This window comes from Eleutherodactylus coqui, chromosome 3 (assembly GCF_035609145.1).
Source record: "Eleutherodactylus coqui strain aEleCoq1 chromosome 3, aEleCoq1.hap1, whole genome shotgun sequence".
In the NCBI taxonomy this organism is placed as follows: domain Eukaryota; kingdom Metazoa; phylum Chordata; class Amphibia; order Anura; family Eleutherodactylidae; genus Eleutherodactylus; species Eleutherodactylus coqui.
The window spans coordinates 99,104,693-99,122,634 of NC_089839.1; the positions used below are offsets into that span (position 1 = coordinate 99,104,693).

General features: G+C 43.4%; 1 protein-coding gene across 1 annotated transcript in view; it reads right to left on the reverse strand.

Moving 5' to 3' along the window:
* Positions 1–17,942, reverse strand: part of C3H1orf198 (chromosome 3 C1orf198 homolog) — a 33,229-nt gene that overhangs the window by 6,617 nt on the left and 8,670 nt on the right. Inside the window, exons 2-3 of the mRNA XM_066595909.1 lie at positions 16,817–16,867; positions 5,289–5,945 (exon numbers count right to left, since the gene is read on the reverse strand). Of these exons, the coding sequence (XP_066452006.1) occupies positions 5,289–5,945; positions 16,817–16,867 (708 nt within the window). The remainder of the gene's footprint in view (positions 1–5,288; positions 5,946–16,816; positions 16,868–17,942) is intronic.

Consider the following 17,942-nt stretch of genomic DNA (forward strand, 5'->3'; position numbering starts at 1 on the left):
AACGGTTTTTTTTTTAACCCATGCATTGGTTTTGTCTCGCGCCAAACGGGGGGCCTATTGAATTAAAAAAAAAAACCCGTTTCGGCGTGGGACAACCCCTTTAATTTTTGCCCTTCATCAAAACCCCCAAAACAACTGCATGTGTATGGCTTTCTGGCTTTTGGTTATAAAAGACTTGTATAGTCTGACATTGACTTGCATGAATGCCGCCTTCCAATAAGTGGCGCTGCAGCAGTACTGTTCCATCTTCCTTATGTGCATATTTCCCAGAGGAGCATGCATGGACTTATAAGCTCTAGATGTCTCCTCACACCCCTTTTAGGTGAGAGAATATTCTTCCTCACCAATGGACCACCATATAACACTACATTTTACCTGTAATTTTCCCTGGTACAATCGGTTGTTTGCTGCAGGTGTCAGATGCAGCTCTTTTAAGATTATAGGAGGAATGTAGGGCCATCTTTTATATGGTCTAGACATCAAACAGTAGTGTGCGAAAAATGATCCCAAAATCTGTTCTTCCATAAACTTAAACCCCGTTCCAGCACTCTACACGTTATATCAGAAAAGTAAGTGAGCAGATGTGCAGTATTACAGGGGGCTGGAGGTGGTGCTGAAAAGTCTATAATTAAGCCCCAGCAGGAGAGCGATGTGTAATAGGGAGGATGAACTCCACCTACTAGACTTGATTTTGAGAAATATCTAGAAAACAAGTGTAGGCCCTTTTACACGCAAATATTAGGGCTTAAACGGCTGAACGACTGAACAAACAGACAACATTTTTGCATAAAATTACTCGCACCTAATCATCTATTTTCTCTCATTAGCTAAAGTAAATTTAGTAGCTGCTGTTTGCTCAGGTGGATGTGTGTTTATGCTAGGGATTACCTGGCTGGCAGATTCCATTGTCTTCTCATGGCATGAGTAACCAGTGTATTCATTGTATATGAAGGAAAACAAAAACCATGCAGCCAATCACAAGACTAGATGAATCGCATTCAAATGAAACATCTTTTGGAGAGACCAAACAGTGAGGTTTTTATGCCGGCTAAAAACCTGCGGCTAATGACAAGTGAATGAATAGTGCAGACTGCCCGCGTTTACACGTAATGATTATCGCTCACTTTAGTCTGTTTTAATGAATTTTGAGCGATAATCTCAAAGGGACTTAACAGTTCGGGTTTGGTATACTGATAAGCAGCAATTTGTAAAGACCAATTTACACGTAGCAAATGTTGCTAAAAATCTGTTGAAACGAACGAAGGTGCATGATAATCATTACGTATAAACACAAAGTCACTATGCATTATTTGTTTGCTTTTTGCTTGTCGCTCAATTTCAGCTTAAAGCAGCAATAAACTAGACTAGAAGCAGAAGGCACAATATTCTGGCAAGGAGGAAGTGCTAGAGCCAAGCTTATATAGAAAGCCCAGAGGTAGCGATAATTAAGTAATCAAAACAATCCCAAGAGACAAGGAAGTAATGAAGGTTCACCAAAGGAGCGGGTCAGGATCACCAGCAGCTCAGTGAGAAGATCTGACAACAGAAGAGTTTCTGGAAGATCGAATTTTGATGGGGACATACGAGGTCTATAGAACACATCTGTCCTCATTAAATAGCAGTTGATTTGGTACTTAAAGAAGGGGCATGTATAACATTCACAACATCTAAGGAGAGTAAATAAGATGGGACACCATTTGTTTCAACCCCATCATCCTTAGCTTTATGATCATCAGGGTTGATGGTCTTCCCAAGACAATTGATGTTTAAGCGAGGTCTATGAGCCAGAATGTTCTACTGTTCTGGCAATCTCAAGCCGCCCATGTATAACGCTGTGTCTATGCCAGGTTTTTCATCTTGTCAGAAGGTCCTCTTTGAACAAATTTACCATCAAAACAGCATGCAACAGGACCCAAAAAGAAGGTTTTTTTCCTGTCCCGTTTAAGAACAGGATGCAGTAGTATAGACCTCCTGTTGCACCGCTTTCTTTCTAATCTTAGGGAAAAAAAGGACCCTTCATCTGGATAAAAAAAAAATCCGATGCAAATAAGCCCTTAAGCTATGTGACATGGCCGGAGCATTTGTGCAATGTGACTTACAGGTATTACAGTTTGTCTTTTTTCTTTTTTTTTAACTTTCAATTCAAACTAAAATTGGTCAATAGTGAAAAATAAAAAGGATAAGAAAAACAATAGTGGAATAGCTTTTTCTATGCATTCTTCCATTATAAAATATGTGAATTAAATGCTAATTAGAACTACAAAATGGTTGCTAAAAAAAATAACTAAACTATAAGTCCCACCAAAAAAAGCAAGATTTCATGCAAAAAATAAATAAATACATTTCGGAATATGGGGGGGGGGGGGGGGGGGGAATACAAACCAAAATATGGATCTTGTAAACGTAAAGGGTCTGCAGTAGGACTGAACACTGATGGGGGCAAAAACCCTGAAACAGCTGCCTGTGTATGGATTCTGGTTTGGTTTCCTATTCCCAATGATTGTTCTAAAGACCTGCATAAAGGGTTGGACATTGATTTGCAGGAAGGCTGCCATCCAATAGGTGGCGCTGCAGAGGTATTGTTCCATCGCTCTTATTTGCAGGGATTCAAGTAAAGCAGTAGTTAGTTGGATACATGAAGTCCGCGCACAAGATAATGATAAACACAAATGAAATCTTGGGAGAAGAGGAATATTTGGACTGACGTAACATTTCATTTACTGCACAGTTAACAAGACTGGATTGCTAAATCGGCATTGGCAGGAGATTACAATCACTACGTCCCCAGTGTTTAGCGTTATATCTGCCAATTATGAATTGTCATTTCCTTCCAACAGACGTGTTTGCCAATTATCCCAGACAATTCTATTTGTCTTTGTATTTATTTATTTATTGGATAACAAACCTTAAGAAAATTAGATTTGAAGAACCTTGGCGGTTGTGGCAGCACAATGACACTCATACCCAACAGATGTCAGACTAGCAAATCACTCATCTGCTATGATAGGCGGATCATACAACATGCAAGAGGAATTGCTCAAAAAAAAAAATACACATATACATACACACATACATATACATATTATATATACACACACATACATATACATACACACACCTGATTCTTGGTGCTTTCTATTCCAGACTATTGTTTGACTTGCTATGCAGTCTTTATTTTTTAACCATTTGTGCCAGAGTTTAGAGCAAATTGGGCCATACTCATCAATTTGCAGTAAAAATCATGTTTGACTTATTGTCTGCCAAGATTTAAGCTTATTCATGAAAGTAGAATCTTTTTTTAAGTCCCTACAATTAGAAAAAAGTAAATCTCTTTCTCTCCAGTGTCTCTGGAACAAAAATGCTGTAATTTTAGCCACTTTGTGGCAAAGTTATCAAAGAAGGCAAATGCATTCACAAATCTGTCCCAACAAAGTAATAAAAGTAATAAAAACATCTTTGTTGCTGACCCCTCTCCTCCCGTTTTTGATGAAGGAGGAAGATGGAATAAAATACTACATTTCCAAGATTTATAACATGTAATGTCTAAATAAGGGTTCCTGTGCACGGACGACAGTGCACTGCTTTACCTGCGGCAATAATCCGGCTGCGAGTAACGCAGTGCACGCTTTTTTTCATAGACTTAACTATGAAAAGTGCAGCCCCCCCCGTCCACGAGTGGAGAATCATAGCGATTCTCCGCTCACGGAACTCAAATTGCGGCATGCTGTGATCTGTCAGATAGGCTCACCTCAGAAAACTGTCAGTTCTCTCCCCTGCTCCCCGGCGGCAGAATGTTGCTAGCGATATTCCGCCTCGCACGTGGACAGGGGGGCCTAATATCACCATACCTTGCTCATATAATACTGCCATATTAGTGCTTCGATAACAGAACTTTGCCTACATAATTCTGCCACATAGTGCCATAAAGTAAACACATACTACTACTATAAATGTATATACAATGGACACATACTACTACTATATAGTGTAAATACAATAGACGCATTACATGTAGAATGCCAAAATAAAACAATTACTAATACAGTGATCAAATAATTATATTATATAATACCCAAATAACATTATTTCTCGCACTATGATGCAAGTTTAGAGACTGCGGTAGGGGCAGGGTGGTGTGGATTTTTAAGTGATAGAGGCCCAAGGATGATTGCTCTCTTCTGCCTAACTCAAAATTCAGCCTAGACTATGAATGGAGACCCACCCCATCCGGTTCTGGTGGACACAAGATGTGCTTGTATTAACCTGGATGACCAATTACTTAAAGGACCACCATGTAAAATAAATTGTCAGAGCTGCCCAGAGTAGGACCCACAGCGATCAGCTGATTACCATGCTGGCCACAATTTGAGAAGAGGGGTCTTTGAGAAGAAAACCACTTTAACTAGTGTTGATTCATGTATGCAATAGCATCTAAAAACATAGTAAATGTCTATGGATATTTAAAACATTTCAAGATTAAGAGAACTAAGTATCCAATGACTGAAGTAACCTTCATATTTCAATATTATCAGGGCTCAAACCCAGGAGCTCCTGTGCTCCAAGTGGTGGCTCTTCCCATTGAGCTATCCAGCCTTTTTTGGATAGGTCCCCTACATAAACCTGGCTTCATGTTCCCTGTCCCTGCAACCCAGTTCCTGTTTCCCTGTCTGGCTCTGCCTTGTTCCTTTGATTAGGCACACTATTTAAGCTTGGCCTTGTACCACCCTCTTTGCGCAATTACTGAGCTCCCAACTTATTGTAAAAAGCTCCTCCACCTGCCTGCTTCTTTGAGCCGAACTGCTACTACCGTGTACCGACGGCTTACCCCAACTATGCTACCTGCTCCTCTGTACTGCAACAGATACCTAGCAGTTACTGACCTCTGGCTTCCCCTGACTACGCTACCTGCCCGATCCAATGTACTGCAACAGATACGTACCAGTTGCTGACTTCAGGCCTCCCCCGCCTACGCTACCTGTCTGATCCAATGTACTGCAACAGATACCTACCACGCTATCTGTCTGCTCGGGTTACAACAAGAGGCTCCAAACCCATACCAGATTGCTATAGATATCTATACTTGCGATACAACTGTGTGATTTTTCAATTGTATCGTTACGAAAAGTTGAGGCTGAAGCTCATTCTGGTTGTAGCAGAAGATCTGTCTCTCACCGTTTTGTCTAGTTGATTAGCAGAAATTATATTCACTTAGCTGATCAAAATAAACTCCAAAAGAACAGTTGTTAAACTGTCAAAAAGTATGACAATTTTCTACATGTTACACCAACCTGTGTAAACAGCTGAGGTCCTGTTGACAAAGCCTCATCATTTCCATGCTCCTTATTGGTTTCTTTTACCAGTGGCATTAGTGCTGGTGGTTCGGAAACAAATACATCATTTAAAGTGCTGACAGAAGACTGGCTTGGTCTAGGAGTCTCCAAAGCTAAAGAAACACTACTTGGATTTGTGGTCTTTGGCTGCTTAGTGACCACAAGTGGCTTCTCAGATACAAGAGACTTCTCGGGTTTCTCCAGCTTTGTAACTTCCTTCTCCAGCTTTGTAACTTCCTTCTCCAGCTTTGTAACTTCCTTCTCCTTCTGGAAAGAATCTTGTCTACAATAGCTAGGAAGTGGTTTCTCTCCCTTTTCTAATGACTTTATCTGACTGGGTGTTAAAGATTGAAACCCTAATTGTGAGCCTTCAACTCTAGACCGTTCCATGCTTATTTTCCAAAAGGCCGATTCTTCTTCTTTTCGGATTGGTGTTGACCCGTCACAATTAGGTGTCCTCATTCCCTGAGGTTGCTTGGCAGCTGAATTTCCAAGGGGAGTCTTAATTTGGTTGCTTTGATTGGCAGATTTGGGGGTTTGTTTCTGCTCACTCTGTACAATAGTGTTTGCTGGTTCTTGTGTAGACACTGAGGCAATGCTGAATTCCATCTGGCTCTAAAGAGAAAAAGATTACAAAGAAAATTAATAGCAAAAAAGTTTGTCACCATTTAATAATTTGAATAGGTTTTGGATTTGCTTGCTATGCCGACCTCACTAAGGGTGCTGGAAAATGATTGTTGGTGGCCACGGATATACACATTTTACCTAAAGATACCAGGCTGCACCTGGACTTGCAACATGAAACGGTAAATTTAGGTACAGCCACGAGAACTACCCGAGGCTGGGATGCACTGTGTGTGGGCATCCTAATGCTAACCAACAGGTTGTTTAGTAGTCTTGTTATCTAAAAGGTACATTAAAGCTAGAAATAAAAAAATAAAGGAAACCAGAAAGAAGCATACCCGAGGTGTTTGTCAGTCCAGCAGAACACACAAAAAGTTTGTTTCTTGACAAGGTCTTACAATTTCGGATGATAAATGACAGAGATGGACTTAAAGGGGTTGTGCAAAGTTATAAAGTTATTCCATATTCACACAACAGAGGATAATTTTAGTATTGGTAGGGGGTCCAACCACTGGGACCTTCAATGATCCTATGAACGGGAATCTGTTCAGTCCCTGAGTGAGTGAAGCGGAGGTTGTGCAGGCGTACTGCTGCTCCATCCACTTCAATGACCATGCCAGAGATTGCCAAAGCGCTTGAATCCCTGTAAAATGGAGCAGTGGCGCGACTGCACTACCTCTACTCCATTCACTTGGGGACTGACTGGACTTCTGTTACCGAAATCAGTGGCGGTCCCAGCAGTGAAACACCCACTGATCATAAAGGAATCCCCCTATCCACATTTAAAACTTGATGAAACCCCTCCAAGGACCTTTTAAATGGACCAATTCAGGCAAGAGTGTTCAGACAGATCTTTGATGAGCCAATAATCAGCCCATCCGCATGTGCCATCAGTCAGTATCATTGTCGGTAGCACTTTCCTCTGTGTAAGCCAAGGATGTGCTGCTGACGATGATTGTATGAGGACAAATGATAGTATGAATTAAGGTTTGTCCCCCAATAGTCTGGACTGGTTTACGTGAAGGCCTAGCAGAGAAGCGTCAATCTCATTGATTGGTGCTCGTTATCAGGGACATATTGTTGCATATAAAGTGTGAAGCAACGTCAGGAAATCGTTTTTAATGAAAGGGTAGTAGCTGCAAGGAACAAACTTCCAACACACATGGTTGGAAAATCAACAATAAATGAACTCAAGTTGCCTGGCTTAAGAATACATCTATACTAAGAGAGAAATAATATAAGAGCAGACTAGATGGACCATGTGGTCTTTTTCGGACGCCAAGTTCCTAGGTTTCTAAAAACGATCATAGGTGATTATGAACGATCACATTGGACCTTGAGAAACAGTAACCGTATCGGTGCTGTGAGGGCTTCTCAACCAAATCCAAAAGGTCCTTTTACACGGGATGACGGTCAGACACATAAGCACTAGAGATGAGCGAGCACGCTCGGATACAGCAGTTACTCGAGTGAGCATCGCTCTTCTCGAGTAACTGCTTACTGCTCCGAGAGAGAGAGACCAGTAAGCAGTTACTCGAGAAGAGCGATGCTCGCTCGAGTAACTGTTGTATCCGAGCATGCTCGCTCATCTCTAATAAGCACCTAACAGCTGTCCCACGGACTAGCGCTCCTATGCTTTCACACAAGTAATAGTCGTTCAGAGAATTGAGGAGTGGCTGGAGATCTCGTCCAGCTGCCCACCTCCGTTTACTGTAAAAAAGCGTTCATAGATAAACAGCCGCCTGTAAACACAGGCCGATAGTCGCATGGTTTTAGCTCAGCTGTCGGCAGCTGTATGCACATGGGAAAACTATCGCCCAAATTTACAGTTTCCAGCGATTATACGGGATATAATCACCCCATGTAAAAGGTACCTTTAAGAGGACAGAATTATGTGAAGTCCAGCAGGTCAGCTCCCACTACTAAGGGAAGTCATTTAGATCTTAAGATTATTTGCGAAACTGCAATTAAAAAAACAAAAAACAAAAAAAAAAATATATATATATTTTTGTAGGTTCAACAGGCGGAAAGTCACCATTGCTTTTGGCATCAAAAACGGTTTACTTAAAAAACAGCAAGTTACGACAAGCTATATAGTGCTTACTGACGGTACTGCGGAAGAGAGAAAAAAAATGCACATTTCAAACTTTCCTTTCTTTGGAAAATCTGTCAGTATTCTTGGCTTCGCTGCTGTTTCCATAAAAAAAAAAGGTTATTAAACTGCACAAGACCACATTTTAAAACTACGGTAGCCATTTGAAAGAGAAGACCCCAAGAGACCTGTGAGAATGTGTGTAGGAGTAAAACAAGTGAATGGTAACTTGTGCCCACAACACACTCGGGTCCTGTGGCACCTGCACAAGGTCACCCCAGCTCTGAGCTGGGAACTGGTTGGTGAGGATCTACAGTCCAACAACTCCAGCAGGTTATGCAGATCTGCAAGACAAACTTCCAAAGCAGAACTCCGGCACCATGTAGATCAAAACATTCAATCTTTACTGTAGTTTAGGGTTAAAGGGGTTGTCTCGCGAAATCAAGTGGGGTTAAGCACTTCTGTATGGCCATATTAATGCACTTTGTAATATACATCGTGCATTAAATATGAGCCATACAGAAGTTATTCACTTACCTGCTCCGTTGCTAGCGTCCCCGTCGCCATGGTGCTGTCTAATTTCGCTGGCTTCTTGCTTTTTTTAGACGCGCTTGCGCTGTGCGGTCTTCTGCCTGGTGAATGGGGCCGCTCGTGCCGGAGAGCTTGTCACTGCGTCATCGTAGCTCCACCCCGTCACATGTGCCGATTCCAGCCAATCAGGAGGCTGGAATCGGCAATGGAACGCACAGAGCCCATGGTGCACCATGGGAGAAGACCCGCGGTGCACCATGGGAGAAAACCGCAGTGCATCCCTGGGAAAGGACCGGCGGCCATCTTGGGAGAAGATTTTTTAAACTCCTTATTTCGTCGGATCGGTGAGTAGCAAGCGGTTTAAAAACCGTTTTAATTTGCTATTTTATGCCAGGGGGGTGACAGGGGGAATGGGGTAAAGTAAAATTTTGATGCTTGCCGCGAGACAACCCCTTTATAAGCATAAAAGGTGCGTCTCCATATAAGAAGTCCTCTCTCATGCATCTCAGATCAATATAGATCCTTATTGCCAGCAACAACTAAATGCAAGAGATGCCAAATAGCAAAAGCACATAATGCAAGAAGAATCACTTTGAACAGCGACCTACTAGGCAATATTCTCTATCTGTTCTTGTTACCCTGTGTTCCTCATCTTTTAGGACAAACAAGCTTCTACTTCTGCATTACCATAGACTTACATATAGGGTGCACACTGCTCAGACATGAACTAGTCACACATAGGGCAGGCTCACACTAGCGTCATTTAATGGCGCATTAGGCGTGCACCAATACGTTGTGAATAGAGGCAATGAAAGTTCATTGTTTCTCATTGATCCATTCGCACTTTATACATGTAGCGTTTTACCACTATGCGCTTAACCCCATTATCCAACAGATTAAACAATAGAAAAATTATGGATACAATATCAAGCACAACAAAACATCACAATTTACATGATCACACCTCATGTACATGGACCACATAAAACTCTACACTTCCACACAAGCTCAACTAAGTCACCTTTTACATATTACACACATTTTACATACACATGGCGTGTGACCGGGACAAACGTAAAACACTACACATAGAAAAAGGATTTCTGAAGACGGAAGACTTTACGCTTCCAAATGGAGAAAGTAATGAATCCGTGGAAGATGGGGAGATCTACAAGTATTTAGGATTCCAGCAGGCCAAACTTACAGAACAAGCACAAATAAAACAACCTGAGGCATATGACAGATTAAACTATTCTAAATGCCAAACGCACAACCAAAGCTACAACTACAGATGCCATCTTATACGGTGCCCACTTACTGCTTTGGAGTTATTCTCTGCACACACAAACAGATCTCAATGAAATCAATGGGACCCCAGCCTGCAGTTACAAGCGCAGCTCCCATTGATTTCAGTGAGAGCTGCGCCTGCAATTACCAGTGCCGGCCGCTACACAGGGGTTGGAGCAGAGCTTCCACTCTGACGCCGGTATATCCCAGCAACCAGTGCCTGGATAACCCCTTTAAGCGATCACAGGCCAAGAAGGAACTCCACGGTAGGGGACATGGTAACAAACTGCGTCAAACTGCTGGCTGGTTGGGGGTAGTCTCTTTGAAGAAAGAGCGGTTCAAGATTGCCATACAGGATCAAGTCCTAAAACACAAAAACCCTACATAAAACACATCCTAAAAAACACCACACATACTGATGACACGTGCAGAAAATGCCACATGGTGGCAGGAACCATACAAGACATCATCACCTCCGGCTGATCTTGGCACAGCCTGATATTTACACAGACATAATCAAATAGCAAATATAATCCACCAAGAACCCGCAGACCAGAACAAAGTATCAGACACTCATGTTCCATACTGTACTACTAATACACTCTACAGGCAACACACAGATTGTACTAGGCCAGAGCCATAAGCACAGACAACACAATCCAGCACAACAGACCGGACATCACACTCATGGACAGACATACCACAACCACATCATGCACGATACATACACTGAGAAAGCCATAAATACACTCAACTAGCACCACATACACCACACAAAAGTCTAGAAACTTTATATCTAAACAACAGAAAGTAGCCAGACTAAACACACGGCACACGGTCAGGAAGTTTCTAGACCCGGACACACAGATTACATTTTTTGCATTGCTTTGGGTCGCTCTGCCTTGACCGTTGTCCGGCCTAGCACTTGGTACCGGGATTAAAGGTCCATTTACACTGGACAAATGTCGGGCAAACAATGCCCGACACTCGTCCCTGTATACCGGTGCTCCCATACTGGAGCTAGCACGGCTGGCTCACACACACGGAGCTCAGCCGCATTGCCAAAAGCCAAACATATTAAAGTCGCTGTCCGGTTACTGGTCAAGCCCTTTTCAATAGGACCCCCTATGTGAAAATAACCGATATAATTACCCCTCCATGGTCACCAGGATCTAGCGCTGCCGCTTGTTGCAGTCCCGGTGATTCCTGTGACAGATACGGTCACAGGAAATCAGGTGACCATTGGAGCCGATGAGATGTTGCAGTGTCACTGCAAATAAAAGGCTGCAGCGCTGCTGAGGCACAAGCATAGCTGTATTTAATATTTTCACACATGGGGTCCTACTGAAAGAGGACAACCCCTTTAAAGTTTATTAATAGAATTATCTGCTGAAGAGCAAGAATTTTCCAAACCCACGACAGACACTAGATTGGAATGTGGAGATATAAACTTCCGCATACCAACATTTGCAGAGTCCAATAGTTAATGAACATTCTGAAAAAATAATTTTTCAAGGCCAGTGACCCTCAGCATTTTAACACTGCCACCTCCATCCCAATAATCATTGCCCATTCACTGAGAACACAAGGCTTCAGTAAGATACTTAAGAGCACTAGTCAAACACAAGGCCCGCCGGCTGTGCATCAAACCCAAGTCTACTCACCCTGCCCTCAGCTCCTGTCCAGCAATGACCATACCAGAGTTGGTGACCGCTGACCTATCCTGTACGAGGCGCAGACGCTGAGGTGAGAGGTCAACAGTGAGACTCCACAGCAACTGCCACCAAACTGGGGCTATAGGCTGGGCAAGTGGAAAGCTTGTATGACTTTCTGCCCAGCCAGAGGCCAACAAGGGGGTGAGGGGTCACTATTACTTCTTGGGGCCAGTAGAAACAACACAATTATTACTGGGGCCACTATCGTCACTGTTATGGCTTATTCACACAGGCGTGTTGTGCAAATACACACACAAAAAAAACCCCGCTGACGGCTACGGTTTTCGGTCACTCCAGCATTAGGTGCGCAAATACATTGCATGTTTGCGCACCACAAAAAAAACGGAGACAATCCCATTGAAATGGTGCTCTAATACGCAGGTTTCCTGCATTTCCAGTGCATATTTGCAATGCTAATTCAATTCATCGGCCTATTGTGGTGAGTGATATGCACCAAAATAAGTCATGCCACATTTTTTCACACAATCGCAGATCTCATGAAAAAATATGCTCATGTGAACGAACTCAGAAAATGAATGGGTTCTATTCAATATGTGTTACTCACGTAAAAATTACATGTACAATAGTGTAGCACGTCTCTGCATGTTTTAGGACCTGTGATGACGTCACCATCTTTTGATCAGGGGTGGAGCTCAGAGCCCCAATGTCTGATCACAGGACAGTGACATCACCACATGTAAATCACACGGTCACTCACAGACAGGTGGTCATTAGTATTTTGACAATCGGCCCTCTGAAGGCAACCATAAGGCCTCCATCACACGGACGACAAAGCAGCGTTGCTACAAATCGCATGTATGTGAAGCCCATGCTTTCCTATAGGTTAATTCACACATGCGATGTTTTGTAGCATGCAACATCCTGACACAGAAACCTTGTGGGTCCCGCGATATGCCTGCGACTCGTTAAGTTTTTTCCTGCGATGCAACTTTGTAGGAAATCCTACCGTCTAAAGCTATAATCTAAATCCTGGCTGCAGGAAAAAACAAAAACAGTATGCATCACCTTAAAAGGCCGCATATTCTCCCTGGGTCCCTGGGCACTATTCTCCTTCATCTCTTCTGGCCGAGAATTGAAAAATTCCCGCCTCCTGGAAGCACTGCCTCTGATTGGCTGTGATTGGCTTAGCGTCAGCCATTCATCAAGTACTGGTTCTGATTAGCTAGGCGTCAGCCAATCACAGCCAGCTCTTCCAGGAGGCAGGGATTTTTTAATCCCCGGCCAGAAGAGCAGTGTCGGGGACCAGGAAGAAGCTGCAGCAGAACGCCGGGCAGCGCTTCTGGTGAAGTATACTTTTTTTCTTTTTCTTTTAAACTTCTGCAGTTAGGGCTTATATTTCAAGGCCGCCCGCAAAAATCCTTGCATGTGGTGCTACAAAGTCGCGCAACTTTGTAGTGCCACATGTGATTTTGCAGCGCTACAAAATTGCAGTATTGCTGCGAGAAGAAGCAGCCATATCGCACGGACCATGTTGCAATTTTCTCGTGGTGATGCCGTGTCACCCATGTGAAGGAGGCATAAGGCTGATGTGGCCCTTGGTGAAAATGAGTTGGACACCCCCGCCTTAGGAGGGTAAAACCTGTTGTCGTGATAGTTATGAGACCTCATGAAGTGCTTGCTGGGCTGATCTCTTTCAGTCTGTAATGGTTGTTATTTTTGTTGTCTTCAGACCATAAGAGGGAGGCAGGGAATGCAGGCGCTCTAATAAAGGACTTCTCTGATCTTTTTACACATAATTACATAAAAGTTGCGCGTAAAGCAGAAACTTAAGCATCTGGCTGACAGAACTTAGATGAAGATGGAGAAAACGTTAGTATGTTGTAAGCCTGCGGACTTCAAATTTTCAAGGCATGCTATGGGTTGTAGGTTTATCACAGCTGGAGAACCACATGTTGGGGACCACCACTGCAAGGGTATATTCAGAAGCTGCAGACAATGTCCTCTTAAAGGAAACCGGTAAGCTTCCTGTTACCCCAACTATGGGCGGTATGAAGTTTGGACAAGCACCCACATTACAGATGGCAAAAAGTAACCGGGTGGCTAGCTTCCAGCTTCATAGGTCTTTCCCAATATACAAATGGGTTCGAGCAGCATGAAACTAGTGATAGATTTCCTTTAACCTTTTCCAATCCCGTCCAACAGTGAGATTTTCCTGCATAGCTCCTATGTTGGGCGAGGTCTGACACAAGTTTCTAATATGTTGGCGCTATACAAATAAAGATTATTATTATTATTATAACACTATGCAGAGGAGAGCTCCGAGTTCGGACCTCTCTTTTGTATAGTGTAAAATACATATTAAAGGGGTTGTCCCGCGAAACAAAGTGGGGGTAAGCACTTCTGTATGGCCATATTAATGCACTTTGTAATATACATCGTGCATTAATTATGAGCCATACAGAAGTTATTCACTTACCTGTTCCGTTGCAGCTGCAAGGGCTCTTATGAGAGCCCATGGCAATGGCCGTAGGTGGGAGGGAGTTCAGCAGCGTGGCTGCTAAACTACCTTCCACTGTTCTCCTCCCCTTCCCTGTGCAGGCTTACCTCTCCTCCCCGCTCAGTCTCTGCAATAGGAGGGGGCGGAGCTAAGCCGTTCCACCCCGCGCTCCTCGCATTCATGGCTACGGACAAGGGGCGGAGCTAAGTGCCCGCCTTGTCCCCACCCCTTGTTCATAGCCATCAATGGGAGGAGGCGGGGGTGACCGGTGCTTAGCTCTGCCCCTGTCCCCTCCCATTGCACAGACCGAGCGGGGAGGAAGATAGGTAAGCCTGCGATGGGGAGGAAGGAAAAATGGGCGATGGCCTGGTGAGGTCGGCGTATTTGCGCCGGCCTCACCAGGCCATATGAACGGGCGGACAAACGTTTGATTTGTGCGCCCGTTCACCAGTTTTTTCGCCCCCAATGTAGCGTATATTGGGCGGCCGCGAAAATGGCCAGCCGATATGCGCTTGTGGGAAAGAAGCCTAATACTTTAGGTATGTGATATGAGGAGCAGGGATATATAATAGCATTACCTACACATTTTCATAGTATAGATTTGCACTTTTAACCCTTTCCAATCCACTGTCTGACGTCTTCCAACATTCTGATTGAAGGCAAATGCATCGATTATCGTTCAGTCTTTCACATTCACGGTATAAGCGAATGAGAGGGACCGAGTGATCGGTATGTAAACAATGATAAGCGAATGAGTCAACGATGGATTTTATGCCTGCATAAAATGAGCGGTGAATGAAAGGCAAACCATTCTCGTTAGTCATTGGCACGCGTTTAGACCAAACGATTATCGTTCACTTTCACTTGTTGGAATGATAATTGCTCTGTCTACAAGTACCTAAAAAGTGACAAGAAGGAAAAGCTAAGACTGGAAAAAAAAAAAAATCAGTTTTTCCCAGTTGGAAGCCAGAGAGCTCAGAAATCTATTTTTACATGTTATTCAGTTAGTAGGAATGTATACTATTTCACAAGCATGCAAGGCCTCTAGTGACCAGAGGAAGCTGTTTAGTTTGGCAGCCAGGAGGATCCTAAATAACAGAGAGAAACGAATCCGATTCCGACTCTGTACCTGAACATTAAAGGGGTTGTCTCACGAAAGCAAGTGGGTCTATACACTTCTGTATGGCCATATTAATGCACTTTGTAATATACATCGTGCATTAAATATGAGCCATACAGAAGTTATTCACTTACCTGCTCCGTTGCTAGCGTCCCCGTTGCCATGGTTCCGTCTAACTTCGGTGTCTTCTTGCTTTTTTAGACGCGCTTGCGCAGATGCATCTTCTCCCTTCGGCTGGTCTTGGAAGCATCGGCGTTTTGGCTCCGCCCCCTTTTCGCGTCATCGCGTAGCTCCGCCCCCGTCATGTGCCGATTCCAGCCAATCAGGAGGCTGGAACCGGCACACGTCATGGGGCGGAGCTACGCGATGATGCGTACAAGGGGGCGGAGCCAAAATGCCGATGCTGCCGAGCGGAGCCGAAGGGAGAAGAAGGGAGAAGACGGATCTGCGCAAGCGCGTCTAAAAAGGCAAGAAGACACCGAAATTAGACGGAACCATGGCGACGGGGACGCTAGCAACGGAGCAGGTAAGTGAATAACTTCTGTATGGCTCATATTTAATGCACAATGTACATTACAAAGTGCATTAATATGGCCATACAGAAGTGTATACCCCCACTTGCTGCCGCGAGACAACCCCTTTAACGGAGACGAGAACCGGAGAGACCAGCAGAAATGGAAAAGATCCTGGCCTATGTAGCTCCAGGCTAAGCAAAGATAGAATACCAAATTATACTTAATGGAAGCTAGCCAGCAGCGCCCCAATATATATCTACTACACTCATTGACAAAAAAAAAAGATATATAAATTACTACATATGTAAAAACGTAACTAAAAAGTCAGACTGCTGCAAAATTCAGCATGTACTTATGACTCAGGCAGTACATCTTATAATAACATTCCCGAGATCCTTTATCTGTCCTTCATAGGACATGATTTGCAGACCGCTCACCATCCTGGTAGCTCTTCTCTGAACTTATTCTAGTTTGTCGATTTTTTTTTTCTTAAATTGAGGTGCCCAGAACTGGGCACAGTATTCCAGATCAACTCTGACCAAAAACAAGTAAGTTACATAATGTGATCTAAAGGCTACGCTTATCTTAATATAGCTCAGAATTGTTTGCCTTTCTTTTTTTTTTTGCTGCTGCATCACAATGTTGACTCATGTTCAATCTGTGATCTATTAGTATACCCAAATCTCTTTCACATGTGTGGTTGCTTATCCAAATTCCTCCCATTCCGTATGTGCTTTTTTTCCAGATGTAGGACTTTGCATTTCTTCTTGTTAAATACCACTCTATTAGTCACAGCCCACTATTCTCTCAGGATAGCTATCCCTCTTGGCCCTATTCTCTCAGGATAGCTATCCCTCTTGGCCTTGTGTCGTCGACAAATTTTATCAGTTTCCCCTCAATTCCCTCATCTAGATCATTTATAAAAATGTTGAACACTGGGCCTAGGTTAGAGCCTTGTGGTACCCCACTTGAGACATTCTTCCAACTGCTTGTGTAGCCATTTATGACCACTCTTTGCGTACCATCACTTGTGAATCCACCTAACAGTTGTTGTGTTAGAGTTGTGTGTAAGCAGAAAGTAAGTAGATTATTGTATATGGGCACATATCTCATACTTATCAAATCTATCTAAACATAAGCTTACCCTAGTTTCCCAGGAAAATGGTGCAGAGTGTTCATCTTGCCAAGTAATATCCTGCAAAGCAAAAACATAAATAAAGCATGGTATGTAAACAGTCTGTGAATAATACATGTTCACTACGTTTGAGGCTCTGTTCACATTAGTCTAATGGCTTAAGTTTATTCTTACAGTTATTGATTCATTACAGTTATGTTGGATCCAATTCAACACATATTAGCAAATGTACAAGTCAATGGATTTGGTTGAGTTGGCCACCATTCCTGGCAGCAAGAATCGTGCTGCACAAGGAAGTATTCTTGATGTCCTTCATAAACAATGGAAAACCCTAGAAGAGGGAGGGGGGGGGGGTTACAAATCACAGGACCCAATAGCAACATCTATACATAGTAACATATGCAAGGCTGAAAAAAGACATATCTCCATCCAGTTCAGCCCATTACCCCCACCCCCCACCTTATTGCTGATCCAGAACAAGGTTGGGGGGGAAAAAAATAAATTAAATGTTTGTTTTTTTTACGTAGAAGCCAATTTTCCCCGTTTCAGGGGGGAAAAAAAATTCCTTCCTAATTCCAATCTTGCAATCGAAATAATTCTTGACTGAAAACAGTCCTGAAGTTATTAATGATTATAACTAGAGATGAGCGAGCACGCTCGGTAAGGTGAGTTACTTGAGCGAGCCTCGCTCATCTCGAGTAACTGCCTTCTCCTTTGAGCGTGCTGGGGGGGGGGGGGGCAGCGGAGGGAGAGCGCCGCCGCTGCCCCTTCGAGCACGCTCGGAGGAGAAGGCAGTTACTCGAGATGAGTGAGGCTCGCTCGAGTAACTCACCTTACCGAGCGTGCTCGCACATCTCTAATTATGAACATAATATTGTATCATTGAAGAAAGGCGTCCACGCCCCTCACAATTTTGTATTATCTGCAAATATTGATATTTTACTGTGCAATTCTTCTACCAGGTCATAAAAAAAAAAAAAAAGACACACACACACACACACACTTTTTTTGTGTGGTACCCCACTAGTAACGGTAACCCCTCCAATACTGCCCCCTGTGGTGCCCCACTAGTACCGGTGATACCCTACTAGTAAACATCCGCAGAATCAGGCTTAGCGTCACAGGACTGGGGAAA